The sequence below is a fragment of the Fulvia fulva genome, chromosome 2, assembly GCF_020509005.1.
Source record: "Fulvia fulva chromosome 2, complete sequence".
NCBI lineage: Eukaryota > Fungi > Ascomycota > Dothideomycetes > Mycosphaerellales > Mycosphaerellaceae > Fulvia > Fulvia fulva.
The window spans coordinates 4,068,919-4,094,478 of record NC_063013.1 but is presented as its reverse complement, the minus strand read 5'-3'; the positions used below and the strand labels follow the sequence as shown (position 1 = coordinate 4,094,478).

The 25,560-nt window shown below is 54.9% G+C and overlaps 11 protein-coding genes across 11 annotated transcripts; 5 read left to right on the top strand and 6 right to left on the bottom strand.

The window, feature by feature from the left end:
* Positions 1-56: 56 nt before the first annotated feature.
* Positions 57-1,261, bottom strand: CLAFUR5_03233 (uncharacterized protein; the record flags this gene model as incomplete). The annotated part of the gene is made up of 2 exons (XM_047902381.1): positions 57-1,007; positions 1,061-1,261. The coding sequence occupies 2 exons, from the start codon at positions 1,259-1,261 to the stop codon at positions 57-59; spliced, it is 1,152 nt and encodes a 383-aa protein (XP_047758618.1).
* A 531-nt stretch (positions 1,262-1,792) lies between these two features.
* On the top strand, positions 1,793-3,593 carry CLAFUR5_03232 (uncharacterized protein; the record flags this gene model as incomplete). Its single annotated transcript, XM_047902380.1, has 2 exons — positions 1,793-2,045; positions 2,152-3,593. The coding sequence occupies 2 exons, from the start codon at positions 1,793-1,795 to the stop codon at positions 3,591-3,593; spliced, it is 1,695 nt and encodes a 564-aa protein (XP_047758617.1).
* Positions 3,594-3,804: 211 nt separating this feature from the next.
* On the bottom strand, positions 3,805-5,061 carry CLAFUR5_03231 (Phosphoserine aminotransferase; the record flags this gene model as incomplete). Its single annotated transcript, XM_047902379.1, has 1 exon — positions 3,805-5,061. The coding sequence occupies one exon, from the start codon at positions 5,059-5,061 to the stop codon at positions 3,805-3,807; it is 1,257 nt and encodes a 418-aa protein (XP_047758308.1).
* Positions 5,062-5,338: 277 nt separating this feature from the next.
* Positions 5,339-7,943, top strand: CLAFUR5_03230 (Homoaconitase, mitochondrial; the record flags this gene model as incomplete). Its single annotated transcript, XM_047902378.1, has 2 exons — positions 5,339-5,407; positions 5,478-7,943. 2 exons carry the CDS (start codon positions 5,339-5,341, stop codon positions 7,941-7,943), a joined length of 2,535 nt encoding a protein of 844 aa, XP_047758616.1.
* A 475-nt stretch (positions 7,944-8,418) lies between these two features.
* CLAFUR5_03229 (Defective in cullin neddylation protein 1) lies at positions 8,419-9,472 on the bottom strand (the record flags this gene model as incomplete). The annotated part of the gene is made up of 2 exons (XM_047902377.1): positions 8,419-9,097; positions 9,342-9,472. 2 exons carry the CDS (start codon positions 9,470-9,472, stop codon positions 8,419-8,421), a joined length of 810 nt encoding a protein of 269 aa, XP_047758136.1.
* Positions 9,473-10,457: 985 nt separating this feature from the next.
* Positions 10,458-15,539, bottom strand: CLAFUR5_03228 (Sorting nexin mvp1; the record flags this gene model as incomplete). Its single annotated transcript, XM_047902376.1, has 4 exons — positions 10,458-10,667; positions 10,717-11,307; positions 11,363-12,673; positions 13,350-15,539. 4 exons carry the CDS (start codon positions 15,537-15,539, stop codon positions 10,458-10,460), a joined length of 4,302 nt encoding a protein of 1,433 aa, XP_047758137.1.
* Positions 15,540-16,700: 1,161 nt separating this feature from the next.
* On the top strand, positions 16,701-17,706 carry CLAFUR5_03227 (Fluoroacetate dehalogenase; the record flags this gene model as incomplete). The annotated part of the gene is made up of 2 exons (XM_047902375.1): positions 16,701-16,852; positions 16,908-17,706. 2 exons carry the CDS (start codon positions 16,701-16,703, stop codon positions 17,704-17,706), a joined length of 951 nt encoding a protein of 316 aa, XP_047758152.1.
* A 103-nt stretch (positions 17,707-17,809) lies between these two features.
* Positions 17,810-19,597, bottom strand: CLAFUR5_03226 (Fluoride export protein 1; the record flags this gene model as incomplete). The annotated part of the gene is made up of 1 exon (XM_047902374.1): positions 17,810-19,597. The coding sequence occupies one exon, from the start codon at positions 19,595-19,597 to the stop codon at positions 17,810-17,812; it is 1,788 nt and encodes a 595-aa protein (XP_047758153.1).
* Positions 19,598-20,208: 611 nt separating this feature from the next.
* CLAFUR5_03225 (Putative uracil phosphoribosyltransferase urg2) lies at positions 20,209-21,007 on the top strand (the record flags this gene model as incomplete). Its single annotated transcript, XM_047902373.1, has 2 exons — positions 20,209-20,376; positions 20,507-21,007. The coding sequence occupies 2 exons, from the start codon at positions 20,209-20,211 to the stop codon at positions 21,005-21,007; spliced, it is 669 nt and encodes a 222-aa protein (XP_047758154.1).
* A 539-nt stretch (positions 21,008-21,546) lies between these two features.
* On the bottom strand, positions 21,547-24,107 carry CLAFUR5_03224 (uncharacterized protein; the record flags this gene model as incomplete). The annotated part of the gene is made up of 3 exons (XM_047902372.1): positions 21,547-21,634; positions 21,691-23,065; positions 23,114-24,107. 3 exons carry the CDS (start codon positions 24,105-24,107, stop codon positions 21,547-21,549), a joined length of 2,457 nt encoding a protein of 818 aa, XP_047758155.1.
* A 631-nt stretch (positions 24,108-24,738) lies between these two features.
* Positions 24,739-25,497, top strand: CLAFUR5_03223 (uncharacterized protein; the record flags this gene model as incomplete). Its single annotated transcript, XM_047902371.1, has 1 exon — positions 24,739-25,497. One exon carries the CDS (start codon positions 24,739-24,741, stop codon positions 25,495-25,497), a length of 759 nt encoding a protein of 252 aa, XP_047758148.1.
* Positions 25,498-25,560: the final 63 nt, after the last annotated feature.

The following is a 25,560-nucleotide window of genomic DNA, read 5'->3' as shown; positions in this document are numbered from 1 at the left end:
CCTGTATCGGTATTTCGAACTGATTGCACCGTGGATAATGTGTACACTAGGGTACATCAGTCATCGTCAGACAACAGCTCTGCGAGCTCCGCCTCTTCTTCAGCAGTCAACATGCTTCCCTTCTTTTCATCTTGCTTGTCTTCGGCCTCGCCATTGGCAGCCTCCTTGGCAAGCTCTTCTTGATACTTCGCCATATCTGGCCTCTCCAGACTCCACTGCCGCACGGTGCCGTCGATACTGACACTCACGACTTTCCTGTCCGTCAAAGACGCGAGTCCTGTCACTTCCTCAAAGTGGCCAGTGTATGTGCAGACCAGCTTGCCGCTCGAGACGTCCCACACCCGCACTTCTTCGTCTCGACATGCTGTCACGACAAGACCGAGGTCTTCAAATGGTAGCACATCACGCACGAAGTCTGGGTGCTCCAGAGTAGTGTCTGCTTCCCAGTTGCGACTCCGGATGAGATGCTTGGCGGTCTTGTCGGCGGAAGCAGTCCACAGATCTCCATCCGAGTCGAAGCGTAGCTTATATACGCTCGTGTCCTGGGCCAGTATTGGCTTCTCGAGTGATTCGGGCAGCTCGTATGCGGAAGCGCGGCTGATCTGCCAACGTCTGATCTCCCGGTCACTGCTGGCGCTGAAGAGAGTGATTGAGCGTGATGATTGAGACTCCTCATGCGGATCGATGGCAAAGTCTTGCAGGGCCTTCGCGTGACCTTTGAGTTTGTGGAGGACTTTGCCGAAGTTGGAGGGAGAGATGTCCCAGATGATGATGGTGGCGTCTGAGCTGCCGGATATCAGAATGGGTTGGCTGTCGAGATGGGCGATGGCTAGGCATTTGACGAAGTCGGTATGGCTCGTCAATTGCTTTGTGCTGTTGTCGCGCTTGTTGATGGCGTAGATGGTCTTGTCCCAGGATCCGGCGTATATTGTGTCGGTTGTTGGGTCTGTGGCTAGGCAGGTGAGAGGTGCTGTGCCGGAGTTGAATTGCCGTTCTATCGTCTCAGACTGTACAGCTGTCAGCATGTATGCAATCCTCAATCTGGAACCGACTCACACACATCCAAGGCCACCTTCTTGACGTCTCCTGCTGCCTCTGCTACCAGCACGGAGGCAGTTGATGCTGGTATGACGGCGAGGACTTTGGAGGAGAGCTTGATCGGTTTGCCATGCTTGTTCTTAGCCTTTGCAGTCTTGCGTTCTGTTGCGGCTAGAGAATCGGTGGTCTGGAAGAAGTGGCCGACATGATTTGAACGTGACATGTTGCATGTGGATTGATTGGCCTTGTCGGATATAATCTATACTTCGACTTTGCTGAGCGTTGCGATGTTGGCGATTACTTCAAGGTTGTCGTTGTCATTCCATCAGACGGACGGGTGTTCATCTCGAAAAGAAATCTGGACCGAGAGGCACAGACCACCGGATATCGCCTAAGTTCCAAGACCGGTGGCGCACGCCATTCGTGTGCCGACACCACCTGCAGTGCTGCACGCTTCCGCCGCTGCATACAGTCCTGTAAGTCTGTAATGCATCTCACCCACCCAATCGCATCACACCCGTGGCTGGCGTAGTGGCTTGCGCATGGCCTGCCTCTAACCCTCTCTCGAGTACAGCTCCACTGCAAGCTGCTGACAAGAGCAGTCCCACCGGCCCTATGGCATTGGCAGACAACACGTGCAGTAGTGTCCCAGTGGCACAGTGGCACAGCGATACAGCAGACGCTAGGTATTGGGTGCTTCTCTTCTGTACGACTTCGCTCTTCTCTTCACCCCGTGTGTACTTACTTTTGACGCATGGCCTCGTCGTCCTCCTCGTCGCCGACTGCCGGCGCGCCTGTCGATACTGCTGCCAAGACGACACACATCTCGACTGGATCGCGCAACCTCACCGACTTCGATCGCATTGAAGACGGAGAGTGCCACGATGACGACTACCATGGACACCTCAAGACGGAGCGGAAGCCGTCGCGCCAGGAGGACAAGGACTTTACGCAGTTTGACCGGAAGGACATGAAGCGCATGGGCAAGAAGCAGGAGCTGAGAAGAAGTAAGCGGGCACAGAAACCTTTATGAGATACATGAGACACACCCAGGATGCTCATGGCTTCTGCCCCCTTCGTTTGAGATACGTGGGCTAACATACTCTACTTTAGACTTTCGTCCATTGTCTACAATCGCCTTTACGGTGATCTTGCAGGGTACTTGGGAAGTGCTACTGGCTGCCTCGTACCAGGGAATGTATTCGGGAGGATTAGCAGGTCTTCTCTGGAGCTATGTCTGGACCTTCTCTGGCTTCTCGCTTGTGGTCGTGTCTCTTGCAGAGATGGCAAGCATGGCACCAACCTCTGGCGGTCAATACCATTGGGTCAGCGAATTTGCGCCGCCAAAGTACCAGAAGCTGCTGTCCTACTTCACTGGCTGGATGAGCACACTCTCGTGGCAAGCTGGCACTGCGTCAGGACCGTTCTTGGTTGGGACCTTGATTCAAAGCATGGCTACCATCAACAACCCAGGGTACAGTGGAACAAACTGGCAAGGCACTCTGTGCGTCTGGGCCATCACCCTCATCGTGCTAGTCGCCAATGTCTACGGTGGTAACATGATGCCCGTCTTCCAAAATCTCATGCTCATCCTCCACGTCTTTGGCTTCCTAACAATCATCGTCTGCCTCTGGGTCCTCGCCCCGCGTAATTCTGGCCAAGTCGTCTTCACCCAATTCTACAACGGCGGCAACTGGTCCAGCATCGGTCTCGCCCTCATGGTCGGTCAAATCTCCGCCGTCTACGCCTGCATCTGCTCCGACGCCGCGGCGCACATGTCCGAAGAGATCAAAGACGCCGGCGTCACGGTCCCCCGCGCCATGATCGGTTCGTACCTGATGAACGGCGGGCTCGGCGTCGTCTTCCTCATCAGTTTCCTCTTCAGCGTTGTGGACCTTGACGGCGCTCTCAACGACGAAACAGGCTACCCTTTCCTCTACGTCTTCCGTAACGCATTCTCGCTCCCTGCCGTCAACGCGCTGAGCTCCATCGTCATCGTCCTCATCTTCGCGGGGACACTATCCTACAACCTCAGCACCAGCCGACAAACCTGGTCCTTCGCTCGAGACGAGGGTCTACCCTTCAGCAAATGGATCGCACACGTGGATCCGAAACTGGAAGTCCCAGCGAACGCAGTGATCGTAACCTGCATCGTCACCTTCCTCCTCAGTCTAATCAATTTTGGATCTGACGTGGCTTTCAACGCCATCATCTCACTCAACCTAGTCTCTCTCATGATAACATACATGGTCTCCATCGCCTGCGTTCTGTACAGGCGGGTATACCAACCTGAGCTATTACCCAAGGCGCGCTGGAGTTTGGGGAGATGGGGTGTGGCGATAAATACTGGTGGTCTGGCGTATTCAACGTTTGCGTTTTTCTGGTGTTTTTGGCCGAATGTGTACCAGCCGAGTCTGGTGGACTTTAATTGGAGCGTTTTGATGTTTGTTGTTGTGGCGGTGATTGCGGCGGTCGATTGGGTGGTGAGGGCGAGGAAGGTGTATAAAGGGCCTGTCGTGCTTGTTGAAGGGTGGAGGGATGGGAGGACGGAGTAAGGGGTTGTGTAGAGATCAAAAAGGTAGAAATATCAAACGACTTTTGAGCCTCAAGGCCTGCCTTTCCATGGTGTGCTATTCTATTTCTTCGATCCCAAGTGGTTGACCACTTCGTGTTTCCCTTCTTGGTCCCTATTCATCATGTTGAATCCATCTACCCTTGCAACTCCTCGCTAATGCACAATCGTCGATTTTTTAGGCAGCCAAGCCCTCAAGGTTGCTTAGCAGCAAAGTCCTCCAAGTACATTGCCAACTTCTCTGCTGCCACGACCGGCACAGCATTGTAATTGCTGCAACGGATACCGCCAACGCTGCGATGCCCCTTCAAACCCTTGAGACCGAGTTCCTCAGCACCTTTGAGGAAAGCCTTCTCAACATCGTCATCACCGCCTTTGATCCGGAAGCAAATGTTCATTCTGCTGCGAATGCTCTTGTCTGGCACGACGCGGTAGATCTCGTTCTTGTCAAGAACGGAGTAGAGAAGTTGCGACTTCTTCTCACTCTCAGCCTGCTGGCCTGCGATTCTTGCACCGCCTGAGGAAGGATGCAGCTCCAGAAGTCGCTCCATCACTTTACCGGCGATCCAGACGTCGAAGATTGGCAAGGTGTTGTACAAACTGTTGTTCTTGGCAATGGTTGGGTAATCGAAAACGATCGGGCTGACAGACAGACCCAACTTCCGCATCAGCTCTGGCTTTGCGTATTCTGCGTGTGGCGGGAGCACTTTGTTTGAGATGATGTAAATTGTGATACCAGTTGTGCCGATGTTCTTCTGTGCGCCGCCGAAGATTACAGCGTGCTTCTTGACGTCTACGGCGCGGGAGAGGAAGTTGCTGCTCATGTCTGCTACGAGGTTGGCGCCATCTGGTGCGGCTTGGAACTCGACGCCGTCGACGGTCTCGTTATCGCAGTAGTAGGTTAATGCCACTGAGTCGGCATCTGGGGTGGGGGCCCAGGAGGATTGTTCCGGGATCTTGCCAAATTTGCCATCGTTTTGCTTGCGGGCGTCGGTGACGATGTTGACGTGTTCGCCTCCTACAAGTCGAGCTGCTTCTTGCGAGGCTTTGAGAGACCAGGATCCAGTGACGAAGTAGTCCAACTTCAAGTTTTTCGCGACCATCTCTCTCAGCTTGGTCTCATCTCCACCGACATTCTTGAGCTGGTTTGCGACCCAAACAGATACCAGGTTGGAAACCACATCGCTGAAACCACCGCTACCTCCACCTTGGAGGAAGAGGATCTGGTAGCCATCTGGGCCATCGGACTCGGGAATGTCGAGTAGCTGACGAAGCGCCTTCTGCGTGCGTGCTAAGATGGCATTGGCGTCTCCAGAACGATGCGAGATCTCTGTAATGCCGATTCCAGAATCGTTGTAGTTCAAGATGACTTTTGATGCTTCCTCGAGCACTGGGGTTGGCAGCGGTGCTGGACCAGCGCCAAAGTAGTGGATCGAGTCTCTTGAAGGCATGTTCGAAAGCTATGTGTCTCGACGGCAGTGTAGTGTGTTTGTGGGAGCAAGAGAAGGAGAGGGCGTGTTCACATTTGTCCAAGCAGCAGCACACAACCATTGCAGTCATCAACTGCTCGGGGCCTCGGCAGTCGCAGGCATCCCAGAAATTGTGCATCGCTTCATTAGTTCTACCTCTCGCGCCATTGGCCAGTCACAGTCATTGTTGAGCATTGTTCCCCTGACACAACTGCAAGGACTGCTTCACTGCATCGTACTTGGCGGCGTCCTGGGAGTCATGGCATTGAGAGCAGGAGCAGGAGCAGGAGCAGGAGCAGGTCGAAGCCTGCAGAGGTTGGCGAGGACAGTAAGTACCATCCATCAGTAGCGAAAGGGAGAAAGTGTAGGAGACGGATGCCAACGTGTCAACGAAACAGACTGTCTTTCAACCGCCACCATGCATTGCAGCTTCGCGAACGAGTCTACCCATGGCTACACCCCTCCAACATGGCCCACGCGACATCTCGAGTACGCGACCAACACGTCTCGCCCAACTTACAGACGCCTTCTCCTCACAGCTTCAGAACACTCCCGCAGACATCCTGCACAGCGCCAAGTCTACACCCACAACACCACAGACGTTGACGGAGAAGATTGTTCAACGATACTCCCAAGCACTCCCCGACGGCAAGTTCGTCAAGGCCGGCGACTACGTGACGCTATCGCCGCAGCAATGCATGACCCACGACAACTCCTGGCCTGTCGCGACCAAGTTCATGAGCATTGGCGCAACCAAGGTCCACGATCCCAAGCAAATCGTCATGGCCCTTGACCACGATGTCCAGAACAGGAGCGAGAAGAACCTCAAGAAGTACGAGCAGATCGAGGGCTTCGCGAAGAAGCAGGGCGTCGACTTTTACCCGGCTGGTCGTGGCATTGGACATCAGATTATGGTTGAGGAGGGTTATGCTTGGCCTGGTACCATGGCAGTCGCGAGTGACAGTCATTCGAACATGTATGGTGGCGTAGGCTGCTTGGGTACACCGGTCGTGCGGACGGATGCTGCGAGTATCTGGGCAACTGGACGAACATGGTGGCAGATTCCTCCTATTGCCAACGTCACCTTGACTGGTATTCTCCCGGAAGGTGTAACGGGCAAGGACGTGATTGTTGCGCTCGCTGGTCTGTTCAACAACGACCAAGTGCTCAACCATGCAATTGAGTTTACTGGATCGACAAACACGATGCGAAGTCTACCCGTTGACGACAGGCTGGCAATCGCGAACATGACCACCGAGTGGGGAGCGCTGTCTGGCTTGTTCCCTATCGACGATGTGCTGAGAGGCTGGCTACGATTCAAGGCCACAGAGGCTAGCATGTACAAGTCCCCATCCGAAACCGCAAGTCTGACTACCGATCGCTTCAACCACGAACGACTTGATGAACTCTTTGCCAACCCACTGAGTGCTGACAAGGGCGCCACATACGCGAAGGAACTGTTCCTGGATCTGTCGACATTATGCCCATACGTGTCTGGTCCAAACTCTGTCAAGGTCGCCACACCCCTTAACGAGCTCGAAGCACAGGACATCAAGATCCAGAAGGCATATCTTGTCTCTTGCACAAATTCTCGCCGATCTGATCTAGAAGCAGCCGCTAAAGTGTTTAAGAGCGCGGCAGATGTGAATGGCAAAGTTCCAAAGATTGCAGACGGTGTCAAGTTCTACATTGCTGCAGCTTCGTTGCCAGAGCAGAAGGCCGCAGAAGAGCAGGGCGACTGGCAGGCTCTGCTCGATGCCGGTGCCGAGCCACTGCCTTCAGGCTGCGGTCCATGTATCGGTCTCGGCACGGGTCTTCTTGAGCCTGGCGAGAACGGCATCTCTGCCAGTAACAGAAACTTCAAAGGCCGCATGGGTAGCACAGATGCCAAAGCATATCTAGCAAGCCCTGAAGTCGTCGCAGCCAGTGCGCTACAAGGCAAGATCGCCGGCCCAGGTTGGTACGAGAAGCCGGCCAACTGGTCAGGCGTAAGCCGCGGTTACGGCGATGGTGTCAAGGACGAAGAGCGCATGATCAGCATTGAGGATGCATTGGAGAAGATCATCCAGCAAGCAGACTCTGCCATCGAACAAGCCGAGACGAAGCTCTCAAGCTCCTCCACGGAGTCCTCCTCACCAGCCGAGGAGACCTCAACCGGCCTGACCGAAATCCTCCCCGGCTTCCCAGAAAAAGTCACCGGTGAGATAGTATGGTGCAATGCCGACAACGTCAACACCGACGCCATCTACCCGGGCAAATACACCTACGACGACGCCTTCAGCTCCGACCCCGCCAAGATGGCCACAGTAGTAATGGAGAACTACGACAAGGAATTCGCCAAAATTGCGAAGCCCGGCGACATTCTCGTCTCCGGATATAACTTCGGTTGTGGTTCCTCACGAGAACAAGCGGCCACCGCGATCCTAGCAAAGGGCTTACCACTCGTAGTCTCGGGCAGTTTCGGTAACATCTTCAGCAGGAACTCTATCAACAACGCCCTGATGGGTGTAGAAGTCCCCAAACTCGTCGAAAGGTTAAGAACCGCCTTCGATGGCGCTTCACCCGCAGCGACTGGCAAAGCAGGCAAAGCACCCATCACAGAACCCGCACAGAACAGCCAAAGTCTCGACTCGCCGCCCCCAGCGCCTCAAGCTACTCCAGCAGAGAAGCCACTTACCGTCCGGACGGGCTGGACGTTCACATGGGATGTGAAAAGGAGTCTCGTCCTGATCCAGGAAGGTGAGGGTGGAGAGTCTTGGACACAGAAAGTTGGTGAGCTGCCTCCGAATGTTCAGGATATCATTGCCAAGGGCGGGTTGGAGAAGTGGGTTCAGAGCCAGATTGCTAGTGAGTCGAAGCTCTGAAGGGAGTAGATGTGGAGGGAAGGCGGGACCAAAGGTTCATGTTATGATACCCAAGAACAGTGCTGTAGTATAAGCTGTACATATACTTCAAAGAGTGAGTTGATCGAGGAACATTCATATTCGACTCTTTGGTTGGATCGTGAACTGTATGCTTGAACGCTACATGCTGCTTTGTGCAAAAGTCTCTGCATCTGCTGAAGCAACGCTCTCTTGAGCGACTGCGAGTCGTGCTTTCGAGTATGCCTGGGCGGCTTCAGGCCATCCACCTGCTTCGACGCTTGTGACTCTCCAGGTGCATGTGAAGCCTCGGGCGCCTTTGGTTTCGCCGGTGTCTTCGGTGCCTCCGCTTCTTTCGTTGTCTTCGTCTTCCGAGGTGGTGCCTTTACGCCATTATTTGTCTCCTTGGCGGCGCCTTCCGTTGATCGGTGGTAGTTGGTTCAAAGGGGTCGTGAATCAGAAGAAAGCCGACTCTCTTCTACGAGATCTCCATGGCGTCCCCGGTCTTCTTCTGCGTCTTCACCCACTCCACGAACTCATCGATGACACTCGGCCAACTGCTTTCGTCGGTCCAGAAGCTGAGCGACTCATCTCGCATGGTCTCCTTCGCGAAGCTCAATGTCTGCTTCCACAAGTCCTTGTTCACAGCCTTGTTGACCTTCTCCGTGTAGAACTCAAACCACCAATCTAGCCATGGTGATGAGTTCGTCCGCCACTGATATGCTGGTGCAGTGAAGAGAATCTTCCAGAACTCCTGTGCCATCTCCACCGGTAATGCCTTCTGCCTGTCCTGGAGACCGAGCTGAAAGGCGTGGTTGTAGACATTCTTGAGCAGCTCTGGGTCAGAATTGAGTGCCGACCGCCGCTGTAGTACGATGTTGCGGATCTTAGCCGGAGTGTCTGCGCCTACGTCGCTGAGGCCGTCCACGAAGCCTTCTCGAGCGAGGGTACCCATTGATGGCGAAGCCACGAGCTCGGAGAAGATGAAGAAGTCGACACCGTCCACCGCAATACCTGCATCTTCAAGAAGCTTGCCGGTGCCATCGATCGTGATCTCATCGGGCGAGTCTTTCGGGTTGTCGCGATACTGGTCGAACGTCTTGCTTAGTGATGATCGCAGTGAGTTGGCTCCACCTGCCGAGGGATTGTTGAAGAAGCTGGAGATGAAGTTCATGTTAGCAGTGACCCTTCATACCACCTTTCCGTGCTTGCTTATCACAGTGATAGGCGGCACTCGGCATGACATGATGACCCGAGGCCGAAGGCGCGGCATGTGGTACTGCTGTAGCCTAGCTCCTGATTCGCATTTCTTGCGACCTTGTTCCTCCAACAACACCATGATGACGCTCGAAGTGCTCGCTCATGCCCGCTCCGCTCGCCGCCAGAATCAAATGTACTTACGTGTTAACCGCAGCACCAACGTTCCAGCTATGCTGCTTGAGAAGCTTCGCGGCGGTACTCTTGTCCGCTTGTGTGACATTGCTGAACTCTGCGATAGCGCTCTTCTGCGAAGAAGTGTATGCTGGCGGCATATTTGGTCAGCCGTGTGTTGAGACTCGATGGTACTCGAGGTGGATATGCGATGTGCGATGGAAAGGACGGTATGCGAGGTTGCGCGGTGGTGTCGAAAGTGCATGCGCGGTGCCTCAGAAACGGCAGCGCGAAAATGCAGATGCCAACGAAAGTATTTCTGAGGGCTGAGAAGTGTGAAGAAACATAGAGGCAATTGCAAGTCTGCTGGAGTGACGGTGATGGCGGGTGGCGGGGCTCGATAAGATACGCGCGATCAGGCACCCATGCAGCTGTGGCGCAGGCATGTCCGGTACCTGGCAGCTCATGCATTCATATGTGCATGTGAGAGAGCAGGAGAAAGAGTGAACTCACCTTCTTTCTTGGCCGTCTTCTTCGTCTTCTTGGATGTCGTCTCCGTCATGGTTGAAGCGACGCTCTCAGCTGCTTTCCTCTTGGGCATGCTGGTGCTGGTGGTACTGTTGGCGTCTATTGCTGTATCTTGACTCGCTGTGTTGCGGAAGGGATGTCGCCAGAAGAGAAGTCGGCGAAGAAGTTTGCGGACCATCAATGCGTTGTTAGGCAGAAGCACTAGTGAACAGTGGAAGGTAGGAGAGCTCGTACACTCCTCAGGCAGGCTCAACTTCACCTCATGTCACCATTCACTCCAGCCTCGTCACTACATGTATCTACACATTCGTACTCCGCGACAGGACAGATGAAGTCATGATGCGGATGGAGCAGAAGATCCGTAACCCCCCCCCCCCCGAGCACATTACAATCTGTGCATTCGAATAGTCTGCTATTGCTCCTGCTCAGACAGCCCTCGTTCGCTAGCCAGATCATTGCCTTGTTCTTCCGCCACTCAGAAGTGTAAATCCACTGGCTCTACGATATTTCTGCACGACCCAGTCTTTGAACTCCTGTGGCCGAGTCAGCCTCTGCAGTAGAAGCATGACTTTTTGACTGGACTGCGCGCCGATCGCAAACAGTGCATTCACGTCTTACCTAGTCTCCCTGTGGCATGCCCTCGACCGAGTCTACCAGCCCTCTAAAGTTGTCGGCCTGGAGCTCGGAATATTTGACACGCTCCTGAGCCCAGTCTTGGTGCAATCTTGAGACTGTGTATTGCGTGTTCTGGAAGTGAAGCAACTCATCGCGAACGCATTCTTTGATGAAGACGCCGCGCGCGTGCTGCTCTACGATGCTTTGCTTGTCCTGTAACAATCATTAGCTCACGCAATCGAGCATTGAATTTGCGACATACCGCCGTGATCGCGTTCGACACCTTGTCCGCCTCACCAGGCTTGGCTGCATCGCCCTTGTTGCGTATGTTCTGAAGTTTCTGCTCATTCTGCTGGATCCGCTTCTCAAGCTGTGGGATGTTGTCTTTGGCGTAGCGGTCTCTTCGGTCAAACATGTCCCGCATGCTGACATGCGAATCGCGCATCGTCTTCAGGTCCTCCAGCACGCCTTCGTCCCACGCTCGAGCCTCATCCTCAAGAAGAGTCTGCGAAGCAGCAATGTGCTTAGCGGTGCTTTTGATACCCTCGTTCAGTAAAGGGACATCATTCGTGTCGATGGCGTAGGTGTTGTTGCTGGTTTCGGTAAGTGTTATCAAGTTGAGGTTGAGCCGCCCATACTCGGCCGCAATGCCTTCCTTGCGTTTGCAGACCCTTTCCACAAGGTTACACAGGTTGATGTAAAGGTCTGCACTGCGCTTCGCGCCGGATCTCACAGTGTCGAAGGTGTCTTGAAGATTCTGCGGCAAGCTGTCTTCGAGCGAGGGTGGCAACGATCTGCCAACGAATTCCTCTTGCACGCTGATGGTAGCTTGCTTTCGCCAGACCGCCAGTTCCTAGGAAAGATGTTAGCGATGATTGCAGCACAGCAAGAGAGGACCGTGCATCTACCGTTGGTACTGTCAAGAACATCACAACCAGCTGCTCCTCCCGTAGGATAGGATGCCGCACGAGGGCATTCACAAACCGCGCCAATCCACGCCTTCGCTTCTCGAGAAAAGTCTGATCAGCCGCGATGTGGTTCCCATTGATTGCCACTCGTTTTGGCGGCAGCAGCGGTAATTGTCGAAACGGATATCTTTTGTGAAGGCAATCGAGCAGCCACACGAAGTCGCTGTACCTCCGGATGACCTTGCTATTGCGTCTGATTGAGGCAACTTCGTAGTTCCTGTGCTGAAACAAGAACATGCCCTCCTTCTCGTCTAGCAAGTTCACGGTGACAAGCTCATCAGTGCCAGATCTGACAGCTGGGCGAGGTTGAGGTGTAGTTCGTCTCACTGTGCCTGAACCATTACCTTCGTCGCCAAAGCCGTGATCGTCTCCGCTGGGAGCAGCATTGCCAAAGCCCCCTGCGTTGCTCGCTGCGAAGGCAGTCGTACCGCCCCAACTTCCCGCAACGCTACCGGTGTTGACGGTTTGTCCATTGCTATAGCTATCGGCTGACTCGCCAGGGTCGGCAGTGTTCGTCGTGAAGCTGCTCGTCGTTCTATGCGTAGCACCTACTCCATTGAGATGCCCATGTCCCTTGTGCATCTCTGGACTTGCCCATGGATCGCTACCGAACCCAGCGCCAAATGATGGCTGCCTTCCATTCTTTTGCGCATGCTCCGGAGACGACTCCGCGCCAGCCATGACTTCCGGCTGTTTAGTTGGAGTCGCAGGTGGCAGCGCTTGTGAGGCGTTCGATTGCATGTTTGGCAGGCTGAGGACCGGCAGTTTCCTCCGTCTCTCGTCCACGGCGTCGAGGCTCAACTCCTCGCCCTCTTTCGCAAGTCCGACCAATGCCAGAAAGACACTGAACTCGCTTCTCTGCTGTCGCTCGCCCTGTCCGATGATGTTCCAGATCTTGCTCTGATCACCTGCACTCACACCGGAGCCCTTGATCAGCTGCTCGCAATCCTGCCGGCTGACTGTTCCTCTTTCTTGCAGTGCGTCGAATGTATCAACATACAGATCAGGCATATCCGCGTCTGCTAGCAATGACTTGACCAAGCTGCCTCTGCCACCGCTCTTTTTGCTCGGCGTGAACCCCCAGGGCGAGTCGTCGTTGCTCTCGGCCGTGTTGTCGGCGAAGATGGAGCTCAAAGTCGTCTTGGACGTCGAGCCTGCCTCGTCGTCGAAGAGACTCGATTTCGATTTGCTCTGCGCGTTGCTGGAAGGCGCATCTGGGTCGTCTCCAAACAGAGACATGGCGACTGTGCGCTGCTGTGGGAGTTGCAGGGATTGGAGAAGTCGTGCGTGCGTTGCGATAACAACAGAATGCAGTGGATCGTGATTATACACGTGCAATGGATATGTACAAGCGAAATGCTACCACTGTCAGAGACACGCACCAGCTGGAGCTACGACCCAAGAGGATAGGCAACAGCTGGACGGCAAGGAACATGTGCAGAGGTATCGAGTCCCGTCGCCGCGCACAGCCGCATCTTCCAAGGTCGTGCACACAAGCTCGACGCCACGATTTCATCATTCAGCTCTGCCACGTGCGTGCGAGGAGATGGTCGATCAATCCCCCAAACATCCATGAGCATCGTCTTTGTGCAAAGGTCTCAATATGTACATGTCGCTGCATATCTACACTATCGTCTCACAAGAGCCCTCTCTTGTGCTGTCATAACCAGTGGTCTGCGACTGCTAGATCCACGTCGTCTAAGAACCCACCATGGTATACCCAAAGCCGCCAGCGCCGCGCTAAATCCATCATATCATAATCCAAGACTTTTCCCAACAAAGACTTCTACCCGTTGGGAGGGGTCCCGTTCCCATTCAGTGCCGAACTTGCCCTGCTGTCATTAACAGGAGAAGTTGATGTGTTCGCGTGAGAAGGTGTCCGCCGGGGCGGCGCGGGAACAACTATCGTCCCACCAAGACCAGCAACAGGACTGATATCGTCCGCACGAGGTGGCCCTTCTCTGCCAGGGGTCATAACAGTCCTTCCTGTAGCTGTTGCAGGATGCGGAAGTGGAGTAGCCCCCGAGTATAAAGCCCTGCCATCAGTCGGATCTTGATCGTTCGCTGTTAGTGTCGTAGAGGTCGTGCCGCCCGAACTGGGCGGCATGTCAGTCGTGGTGTTTGCTGTCGCATCTAGGACTGGCGCAGGCGTGCCAACTATCGCATGCTCGTCTGGGCTCCAGGTCCTGCCACTGCCCCTTGGCTGGGCAGGAATGACTGTCACTGGCAGGGCTATGCTCGGGTTCCGTCCAAAACGTCGGTCACGGAACCGTTCTCCAGTCTCAGCAGCAAGCGCACCGAGTCGATTCTTCATCGCGGAGGGCGTGAGAGCTCGATCCTCACCCGCTGCAGCACGAGCTCGTTGTATCTCCTGAGGCGGTGAGGTACGTTTTCGTTTGAAAGGGTTTGGTACTGCGTTCCACAAGCGCGACTCGCGGTTGCGGTTCGGACGTGCATCCTCCTCTTCTTCTATAATGTCCTTTTCGTTATTGTTGTCCTGATTTTGGCGACCAGTTTTGCTCTGCTTATTTCCATTGCGACTGGCATTTAGTCCCCGTCGGATGGGCTGAGGCACATCAGTAACAGTATGGTCGTATCGCACAACATAAACGGTGCTTGCTGCACTTGTAGTGTCAGACCTGCTGACAGGACTGACAACCGGTGGTGGCGGAGTGATCCCGGTGAAAGTCCTGCTTCGTCGATGCGTTTGTTGTTCGTCAAATGTGACTGTGTTCAAGCGAAGGCCAGGTTGACCCTGATGATCGCTACTTGAGTTCTGCAGCGAGCTCGAATGTGCTCGTCCCAGGGGAAAGTGTTGCGGTGACTGCTGATGTCGTGAGCGGTGGAATTGGTGACCAACACCGCTTAACCCGTGCTCAGCAGCGCTGGCTTCGTTCCCGCCTCCAGCATCGTCTCCACCACCGCCCAATCTTCTCCGAAAGTTCCGCCGCAAAGCTCGACTTTCGCTCCACGGTGAAGCTTCTGTAGGCATGACATCCAGCATCTCGTCTCCCTCAAAAATCTCTCTTCCCAGAATGCCATCCTTTTTATCGTCCCTCTCCAGTGCCTCTATCCGGTCTACCCACTCCCAGACGACCACACTAGCAGCAGCGGCTCCCACCCATCTGAAGTAATCTCCCCATCCTGCGACATCCTGGTTCGATACATCAGTGACAAAGAAGACCACGGGAGTCAGGATTGACACGAGACCGAGCACGGCAATTAGTAGAATGCTGCGCATCTTCGGGTGGTAGAAGGCATATTGCCGTTTGGTCAGCGAGTAGTACATGACCCATGCTGCATACAGAAGTCCAAGGGCCAGTTCAAAAAGATAGGACAGAGCAGGTATCGCATCCAGGAATCTCCTTCCATGTACTGTGGAGTTGATCAGAAAGGAGTTCAGACACGAAAATATCGTGTCCAGTATGATCAGGACGAAGCCAATCCATTTAATGAGCACTTTCTCCTTGTGCCGTGGGAAGAGCCGTATTAGTGTCTGGACCTGTGCAAGCCATAGGAAAATGTCCGAGACGACACGCGTTATTCGAATCTCCAAAGACCCTAGAACCTGTTTCCGCAACGATTCGGCATCCATGTATCCTTTGTAGTATTGCCGCTCGGCCACTTCCAGTGTGTCCGCCGTCGCAATTGTGAGTGATATGGCCACGGCTATCGTAGCGACCTTTTGCAGCCATGGCCTTGATCCCGAGCCGACCAAGCCCACTGATCCTCCATTTGCTCCTCCAATAATGCCATGGCCACCACCAAATGGCTGAGACGAAGTCGGAACGCCGAAGAATGACGTCCGCGGTGTGATGGTCAGCATGACCACCAGCACCCATGCGATGACGGTCGCGGCCGATATCACGTAGACCATAGGGATCGTGGAGGCATAGAAGGGGTCCTTGAGGTGGCCAGTGAACAGGACCTCCCCGTTCGTGGTGCCCGTGCATTCTGGCTGGAAGACGACATCGTTGGTCAAGGTGATGGCGGAGGCGTCACCGAGCTGGATGACGCCGTTGCTCGGGAGCGTGAAGGGGGTGCAATGCGCAGGCGTGCTGTCCTGGGTCCGAGTCGGTAGGGTCCATAGCTGGCGCGCAGCGATTTCATGAAACATCGCCGTCGCCAGGTCGTGAACATCAGTGACGGGTGTACGAGGATACGCGCTTGGCGCCGAGCGAGGCGGTTGCGGTCAAGGAGGCTGCATCGACGGTCGAGGAAGATGGGAGTCGGCGGGTGCGCGCTGTATGTGGTGCGCGCGAGGTGCGTGCAGCGGAGAGAGCGAGTGTGTAGAGTGGTGGAGTGGAGAGAGTTGAGTCGATGCGCTAGCCCTTTCGAGTCTTCGCTGCCGGCCTGACGATTGATGAAGATTGAACCATATACTACTCAATGTATGTGCACACACTCCCACTACAGTGTCACGTCTGCTGTACATGTGTCCGCTGTCGGTGATGAGGCTGCACAGCATAAAGGCGCGTGGTGGTCTCTGGTCGCACCAGCGCAGGAGCCAAGCGGCTGATGTTTCTTGACAGTGTCGGTGACAACCCGGCGGGCATCAAGCACAAATCAGAAGAAGCTACCTGCACAAGACCACTGACAACCCAGCACGTACCGATCCGATCTCACCTTGGCACCCTGACGCTGCTACAGAACTTGCGCTCTGCATGTTTTGACCAAGGCTTCGAGAAGCTCGACTAGCAGCATACCAAGCACTCCTGCAGGGTTGCGCTTAGCACTGTCACTACTGGGCGCAGTCTCTCGGAAGTCACACAGGCCGACAATACCCAGCAGGCAGCAGACGTCGGGACTCGTGTGTTCAACTTCGCGTGAAAGCCGGTCGATGAGGAAGAAATATCGCACAACAACAACACTTTCTGGAAACGGCAGATACAATTTCAGGCCGCGAGAGTTTGCACTATTCCATACCACTGGTTCAGAAAGAAGGTGAGGCTTAAGGCAACATGTAGCGGCTGCTGCGTTGCCGCCGACGAAAACTTGCTCACTTCAACTGGAACAAGTCGTAAGAAGAAGCATTGTTTAAAGTGCAAGTCCACGTGCTATGCGATCCGTGGTAGCCAAGCTGAAGAACATTAAGCGTTCGAGGGAGAGGCCCCCGCTTCATGTGTGGACTCGTCCGTCATACGGTGCCAGTAGAGCTCTCGTAAGCTGATGAGATGCCAGACCTCGGACTTCACCTCGCGAGCTTGTGTGTCGCAGCGTACAGCAACCTCAAAGATAGCAGACCACGATAACAAAAAGCTTGTATTCATCCCCAAATATGACTGATCAAACCATCCAGACTATTCACTCTTTCTTGCAGGAGAACAACAGCGAAGTCTCATCGGGTGGGACCGTGAAGAGCTACAGTCATGACACTGGCTCAGGCTCTGTCCTATGTGTTGTGCATGGCTGGCCTCAAAGCAGCTACATGTTCGTCTCCAAGGGATATCACTTAGCCACATCGACATGGCACTGACGACTGCAGGTGGCGTCACGTAATTGCAGACTGGAAAGACAAAATCTCCCTCTTCGTAGTCGAGCTCCCAGGCTACGGCTTCTCCTCTCTACCGCCCAAACACGGCAAACGCACAGTCGGTAACCTCATCATCGAAGCCCTCCAACAAGTTTTTGGCAAATCCCGCCCAGTTACCTGGTGCGGTCATGACCGCGGCGGTCGTGTCGGGCACCGCCTCATCGTTGACAACAACCCCGCCCACAACATCACCTCCGCCATCCTGATGGATATCGTCCCCACCACAGAACAATGGAAAGTCTTCTCCAACCCGGCCGCAAGCGCAGCATACTACCACTGGCCATTCTTGGCGATCAACACTGCTCCGCAGCTGATTGAGAAAATGGGCGGTGGCGAGTTCGTGCGCGTCAACCTAGATCGCGCGAAAGGTGGGAACGCCGCAGGCACGGCAAAGTTCAAGGAGAATGATGCGGTGGCACATTACGCACACCAGTTCAACAATGCCGAGTGCATTGCTGGATCGTGTGCGGACTACGCCGCTGGTGCGACGGAAGATGTTGCGGAGCAGGAGAAGGATCAGAGAGAGGGGAGGAAGGTCAAGGTTCCGTTGATGGTGATTTACTCCGCCACCAATCTTGGAAGAATGCATGATGTGCCCAAGGCGTGGGGCGCGTGGGTTGAGGGTGGTGAGTCGGCGGTGAGGTTCGAGGGGATTCCGGATGGGTTTGGACATTATCTACCTGAAGAGTGCCCAGAGCGAGTTACGCCTTTGGTATTGGAGTGGGTGGAGAAGTATGGAAAGGCGGAGTGACTGTATGGTAATTCACATTACAAACTATGAGTATCGCCCTCTCTAGATAGCTGGCGAATCTATATGGTCATCATCGACATAAAAAGGGTATCATCAAACCATATCAACCATGAACCTTCGAGGGGTATCCAGTATTGCAAGCAGGCTCCGAAAATCCAATCGACCACCTCACGCTGCCCATGATAATCGCCATGAGACAGGTGGCACAACCCACGCTCGCTAATGCGTACAAATAACCATGCTTGCGCTTCAGACTGTTGATTTCAGACACCCAGGTACTGACCGTTGTCAAGCAGCCGCAGAAGCCGTCCATTATGCCTTGCAGGATCTGGCAGCCGACTAGACCACCACCGATGGCACCGCCCATCACCCCGACGCCGACGTGCTGGATGTCGTAGCACATTCCCTCGACTGCTGTGCCGAACATGTTGACGGCGAAGGTGCCGAGAGGAAACGCTGCTACCAACCCATTGAGTTTCAGACTGGCGTAAAATCGCAGGAGGGCGCCCAAGGGAGCAAAAACAAGAGCGAACAGCACCTCGCCTCGCCACGTCTCGCTGGGCGGAAAGATCGCCAGAAAAAGTGCGCCGAGCCAACAGCCAAAGCCTAGAAAGACGAAGAGTGGATCGATGATCCGGCGTGCGAGTCGTGTTGGTATCGCAGGTGTGACATGGTCCAGCATGACGGCGGTGTGCGCGCCAACGATAAGAGCGCCGAGACATAGTGCCAATGTAGCGAGTATCACAGCAACATATGCTTCCAGCGAGTACCCGCCATCGCGGCTCACTGTCTGTGAAGGAGCGACTACCCCTGTTGGGGAAGTGTACGTGTGATATATCGGCGCTGGCAAGCTATTCGAAGCCGCCAGGAAGAAGTCTCTGGCGAAGCTTGAGAAAGAGGTGAAGCTCCCGCAGAAGCCTGTGGCGAGTCCGATGTATAGTGGAATGGTCTTGTTGTGTTTTGTGATTGTGGCTCTATCGAGTGGTGTTTCATCGGTCTGGTCCTCGGCCAAGGCTGCTTCGTGAGCTCTGCCCCTGAAGAGTCCCTGGTCTTCCGACAGGAACCCCATTACATACGAGCCGCCCACGTTGGCCCAGAGCACTGGCGTTGTTACAGGTGCGCCGGGGTAGAAGGTCAGCCACTGCACGCCAAGTCGGGCCAACGTTCCAAGTACGGAGAAGAAGATCAGGTATGAGACTGTGTGCAGTTCGTTGAGCCATCGCGGCACCGGTGGCTGGGGCTTCTCCAGTTCTTGAGGATGCCGCCGTGAGTATGGTCGCTCGCTTTCAGACTGTGATTTATTTCCTGGCTCCGTATCGCCGCTGGTATCCTGCTTCTCGTTCTCGGGAGGCGGGCCCATGTTGGCAGAAGAGCGATGATTTGTAGGTACGGGCGGCAGAGCTGCAACTTCTGATAGATTCATGTCACGACTATTGGCCCTACTGCCTCTCCTCCGCATGGTATAAGGCTGACTGAAGTTCCTGACGTGCGGGACCAGACCAGTACCAGGGTCGTGACTTTTCACGGGACCACGCTCATCCTCGAGGTGTGACGAATCTGCCTTGGCTGGTGTCGGTACAGGCGGCGGGACATGGTCTACATGCACATCTACAAAGGAATAGTCGGCGGACTGTTGATTGCTTGCACGTTGCTTGCCTCGAGACTTGGTAGACTTGGAAGAATAGGAATAGCTCGTCTGGCTTTCCCCGGAAATTGGTCTTGAGCGCCGGCTGCTGATGCGCTGCGAATCGTAGTAGCCCTCGCGCCGACTGCGACTGCCCACGGTACTGGTGGACAGCCTACGCTGGACCCGGTCGGCATCGTCTTCATCGTACGCGATCTCATCCGGCAGGTGTTGCGGTTGGAAGTCCGGATCTGGTCGTTCGTTCATCGGGCCGCCTGTGATGAACCTGGTAGGTTTCGATATTGCTGCCAATCATTAGCCGCGGGAGGGTCCAATGGCTCCACGACCAGGTTGCCAGAATGCCGGCCGATGTGGGAATGCCGGGAGTCGTTTGGCTGTCGGTCTGGCGCTCCTTCATGGGTACCGGACAGCGACAGCTGTTCGTTGCATTTCACGCTGATATTGAGGTGCAAGGAGGACGCGTTGCGGAGAAGGAGCGACCGCGAGGAGGCGAAAGGTTGATCACGCTAAGATCGGCGCGCGTGTCAGACTGCTCTTCCATCTCTCCTGCTGCTGACCACGCGGCTGGAACACATCTCATGTCGTTCATATGGCATACCTACTAGCACGAGCGATCGCGATGAGACGACGTCTGCATTGTGCTAATGCGGCAGCTGTGACGAGCAGAGTTCCAAAGGCATTGGTTCAACAGCTCAATGGAACAGCTATGAGCTCCTCATCGGCGAGCTCCACGTCGGCCTATCAACTGCACAACACAATCACAAACACCTTCAAGAGCCCTCCCCGTGTCCCTCTCTCTGATATACCACTGACCTTGTAGCCGACCTCTTTCACATCCTCTCGCAGCAACATCCACCATGTCCAACATCCACGTCTCCTCGCACCCCTGCGTCCGCTCCAAGCTCTCCCAGCTCCGCTCTGCCTCGACCAACGCCCGCCACACCAAAGCCCTCGTACACGAAATCGCAACAATCCTCGGTGTCGAAGCTTTCGCCCATGGCCTGCAAGCCCAGCAGACTGGCACGGTAAGTCACGACTCATGCATCCGTCCAAGCTCTCAGCCACCACGCGGGCGGGCTGACCACATGCAACAGGCAGGAGTACATACTGTAAAAAGAAGCATCCCGCTAACACTGTATCGTTCACGTTGTATAGGACACATCCCCTCTCGGCTATGAATACACCACCGAAGACGTCTCGCTCTCCACCATGACCCTCGTGCCCATCTTGCGCTCTGGTCTAAGCATGGTGGACGCAGTCCAGTCGCTCCTCCCATCACCAATCTCAGTCCATCACTTGGGCATGTATCGCGAGAAGAGCACGCTGCAGCCTGTGGAGTACTACAACAACTTGCCCTACCAAAAAGCAGGAGAGTCGTCCAAGATTCCTGAGTTGGCCATTATCGTAGATCCCGTTATCGCGACTGGGTCAACTGCATGCGCAGCGATCGAGACGTTGAGGGATTGGGGTGTCAAGAGGATAATTTCGATTTCGATATTGGCTAGCCAGGCTGGTTTGCAACGAGCAGCGGAGTCGTGGCCGGAGGCAGTAGAGCTCTGGGTAGGAGGGGTCGACGCGGAGACTGATGCACAAGGCATGATCAAGCCTGGGCTGGGTGACATTGGGGACCGCCTCTACTTGACCTTGGGGAAGTGAGCTGATACTGAAGATGCGAATAGACTCAACGGGATTACTGAAAAGCACAAGTTCTCTTCTCATTCTCCCTAGTATTGTCTCCATAATGAGTGCCGTGAAGGTCAGCAGTGTGAAGATCGTGTCCAAACGCATAGCCATGGCCCGAAAGAGTGATAGAACGCGTCAAATAGAAAGTAACGCTCAAGCATATTCCATTCTGATTCCTCCTTCCCCATTCCCCATTCTTGACCAATTCGAAATGCTGCCATTTCTCTCGTGCTAAAGCATGTCATAAGTGCTGCCCGAAACCGACTGAGATTGATGAACTCCATTCATATCACATCAGCCTGATGCCCGACGGCTGCAATTGCGCGCGAGGCTGCGGCATGTCGCTCGCAGATCATGCTCTCTGCAGACGTAGGGTCGACTGAGTACCTAGTCAGGTATCGGCGGTGAAGTCGAAGGATCTGTACATGATTCCGAAAAAGCACGAAGACGTATACAGTCGTCTGATAGGGTGTTGTTTTTGGTCGAAGCGTGACAGCTTCCTTACTGCGGGCTTAGCCGCCTTGGCCATAAGATGGACTGACATTGCGAACGCCATTTGTAGTTGGCATGCTGCTCCAGACGCTGCCACCAGCGCCGAATCTAAAGTCAGACTTGTCAGTAAGGGAGTCTCGAGCGAGGTGGCTGTCGTTACTTACAGTAGTGGACTGGCCATACCAGCCTGATCAATGCTGGAGTATTCGCTCTCGTAGACATTCTGAGGTACGACTGACTCCGGAAGCGTGCGTGGCGCAGACTCCATGGAGCCCCATGTGTCCACCTGGTTCAGCGAGTTCCTACTGCGAATGCTACTTGCAGAGTTGACGCGGGAATGACCTGGAGCCGCAGCAGGAATAGGCGACCCTAGAGCACCGGTCATATTGGGTCCGTCGTTCCACAGCTTAGAGACAGACTGCAGCCGCTCGTGGTTGCCACTGAGTGGTCGTGCCATATTGACAGGCCGAACAGCAGGCGGAGTGACAGTGACACCTGGACCCGGACGCCAAGACTTGGCAGCCGCAGCTCGAGATGGCTTTCCATACTTTGGTAGAGTTTGGCCAAGATCTTGCACGCTGTCCTGGAGACCGAACGTGGCATCGCCATTGGTGACGATAGCAGGAGTCGAGGCGGGCGGCTGAGGCGGTGTCACTGGGTCTTTGGGATCGGTCTCATCGACAAGATCCTCCACCATCCGCACGAGCTGAGCATCACGGGTTTGTTTTGTGGCGCTTGTCTTGCGTGGTGCAGCTGCAGGACGACCTTGTTTCGCATGACCATTTGCAGCAGCCGCAGCGTAACTAACGGGCACGGACTGCTGCTGAATGGCCTTGCTTGGTGGAGCGATGGGATCGGGTTGATACTCGATGGGTCGTACAGTCAAACCGTCGAGGTTCTCTGGCTTGTCGAAGTAGACACGTGTACCGATCATGCCAATTGGGGCATTGTCATCAGAGGTGGCGAAGTTGAGGCCCGTTGCCAGGAATCCGTGCACACGGTAGAGCAACTCGTCATCCGGTGAGCTACACACGACGTTCTTCCCCGAGTGCCGTGGCTTATCAGCCTGCGTCTGAGTGTCGTACCAGGTACTGCGGGTTTTGTCGTCCACGACGGGCGTGAACTTGAAAGTCTCGACGTCCTCTTCCATCATGTATGTGGCGCACGAGACTTGTTCCAGATGCTCCTCGAGATCCCAGATGGGGAAGGCCTGGGCTACCAAGTCAATAGCTCGGGCGTAGACCGGCCAGAATTCAGCGACAGACTCGCCGACGACCTCATCTGTAGCGAGGGCAGGCGGCATATGAGCGTGAACGATAAGCCAATTGTTGTAGATGCGCAGGCACGGTAATAGACGGCGACCTGCGGGCGTGAGCTTGTCAGCGAGCTCGCCGTCCTGATCTGCCATGTTCGATAGAAGGTTCCGGAGATCAGTGTAGAAGACCTGCAGCAAGGCAGTAAATGTCTTGAGATTGAAACGAAAGTAGTGAAGGAATGACTCTTGGATGTTGTCAACCGGCAGATTCTGCTGGGCAATTGCTGCGCACAAGATTAGCCTGAGCGACCAAGAAAACACATTTCACATACCTTGGAATTGCGCAGCAGCAGTGTGCTGTGCAGCCATGTTGACGAGGATCATGCGCCCGATAGTGTCTTGAAGCGATGGGTGAGTGATGAGATTCGCAAGCTGGCTCAGCACTTCGCGTTCGAGCTCTTGATAGCCAGTGAAGCGTTCTCCCTTGTAGCACATGCTATGCAAGCGAACGAACCAACCGACCAGGACACGCTTTGGTGCATCTGGGTCATTTGGAGGGCCCTTTTGGATGAGCTCGCCCTTCTCCCAAGCCGCATTCGTCTTCTCGAACTCCTTGTTAAGATTGTTCAAGGCAAGCGGATGTGGATCAGGAACACAGATTGAGCGATAGAGATGATAGATGGCGCGTAAGTGGTTGCGCTGCTCTAAAGCAACGACGGCCTGTTGGTGGTGACCGAGACCCGATGCAGGGACGATGGAAGCGGCCAGGCCATAGTAGCCAAGTGCTGGTCCAAAGGATGGAACCTTGTCCAACTGCTCGGAAGCACGGTAGCGGCAGAGGTCACCAGTGTAGATCAAGGCGCGGTGAGCAGATGCACGAGCTTGATCCTGGGTAAGCTGGAAGTCGGCAGGTGGCTGGCTTTCGCCGGTGCTGTCTGTCTTTTCCAACCAGGCGATGGACTCGAGTTCTGGTATTCCGCCACAGGCGGTATTGAGGTGACGAACATAGTCGCGGTAGTAACGCTCTCCTTGCTTGACAAATTGCAAGAACAGCTTGGTCACATGGCGAGTCTCCACGACCTTCTCGGGCTGCTTGCGAAACCTGCTCAGCTCCTTGTGGAAGTATTTCTTGCCCGCATTATGCGCCTGCCAGAGGTGGGCCTCGCACCTCTCGGCGCACTCGAAGTCGGCGAAGATGTACTCGGAAGCGGCTTGGCGGTAGATGTGGAAGGCTTGTAGGACGTGCTCAACAGGCACGTCGGTCCTCTTCAGCAGAGTCAGGACATTGTGTTCGGCGGCTTGCTCGCGTGCGAGCAGATCTTCCATGCTTTTGCGGCTGTGGTGCGTCTCATAGGCGCTGAGCGACCGAGCGGCGGTCGTGGCTGCGGTTAGATAAGTGAGGTCTTGAGCGGGTGCGGGAATTCGCTGGCGACTCGGTCCATCTGGCGCAAAGTCGAATGCGGTGGGGCGGAGAATGGTGGAGGTGGTGCGCGACAAAGGGTAGTGGGTGTCGTGATCGCCGGGCGGTGGTAGCAATGTTCCGGCAGAGTGATGTCGCGGTGCTGGTGCCGGTGCTGGTGCTGCGGGATGTGAGTCGACCGGGACGTCCTCGCAGCGGGCCGATCTCGACTCGAAGTTCACTCCGCACAAAGACATGTCAACAACAACATGAACGTCTGCGAGGTCAGGTCAGTACGGTAACAAGACAGGCGGCGGTCTTGCAACAGGCGGAGGCAATTCGGCAAGTGTGCTCTGAAGTGTTGCGACAGTGAAGCAGAAGTTGTTTAAACCTGCGGCGACCGACTTCTATTGGCCTCAGGCCTTCCTGCAGGGCCACAAGTGAGGACTCGCGGCGAACGCATGACCTGTTTGCCGCATGTGCAGATGCATGTAGTGAATGAGTGCGGTCAAGCAGGGACTCTGACAATAGCACGGATCATTGCAGTACACCGCAGGCATGGCAAAGCGTTTACGCAACAGTTCGATCACGACCCAAAGCAGCATCGGTGGCGATGCTGTCCACACACCGAAGTATACAGAACTTGAAGAGCATGATCGAAGCACTGCAAGAACGCTGCAGTGTGTGCTACCACCTCACAAGCCGCTGACGTTCCCCAATTACGCGGACTACGAGAAGCACTACAATCAAAGCCACACCAACAGATGCGCAGAGTGCCAGAAGAATTTCCCGAGTGGCCACTTTCTGGAGCTTCACCTGTCCGAGAACCACGATCCCATCATAGCCGCTAAGCGCGACCGTGGTGAGAAAACCTTCTCTTGCTTCGTGCAGGACTGCGATAAGGTCTGTCTGGAGTGGAAGAAGCGTCGCAGCCACCTTGTGGACAAGCACGGCTTCCCCAAGAACTACGACTTCTTCATTGTCAACAACGGTATCGATGGCAGGAGAAGCATGCTACGTCCTGGTGTTGATTCTCAGGGCCACCGAAAGAGCAGCAGAGAACGACGCGGTTCAAGCGCTACTAAGATGACGCAAACGACTGAGGCCACATCAGTCAGCCAGGCCACTGACAATGCCATCGATGAAGACAACGAGACTGACAGGGTGGAGGAAGCAGGCAAGGGCAGAGTGCCGGCTGGCAAAGACGATGACGCTGCGATGGATGCTGTTACGAGATCTATGAGCTCTCTGCAATTTGTGCCTCGCAGCGTGACGTTCGGCAAGAGGAAGGGGAAGTCTGGGTTTGCAAAGAGCTGATGTGCCAGCAAGATGACAGTCACCCGTGAGGATGTGTTGATCTACAGAATACCGAGAACACCA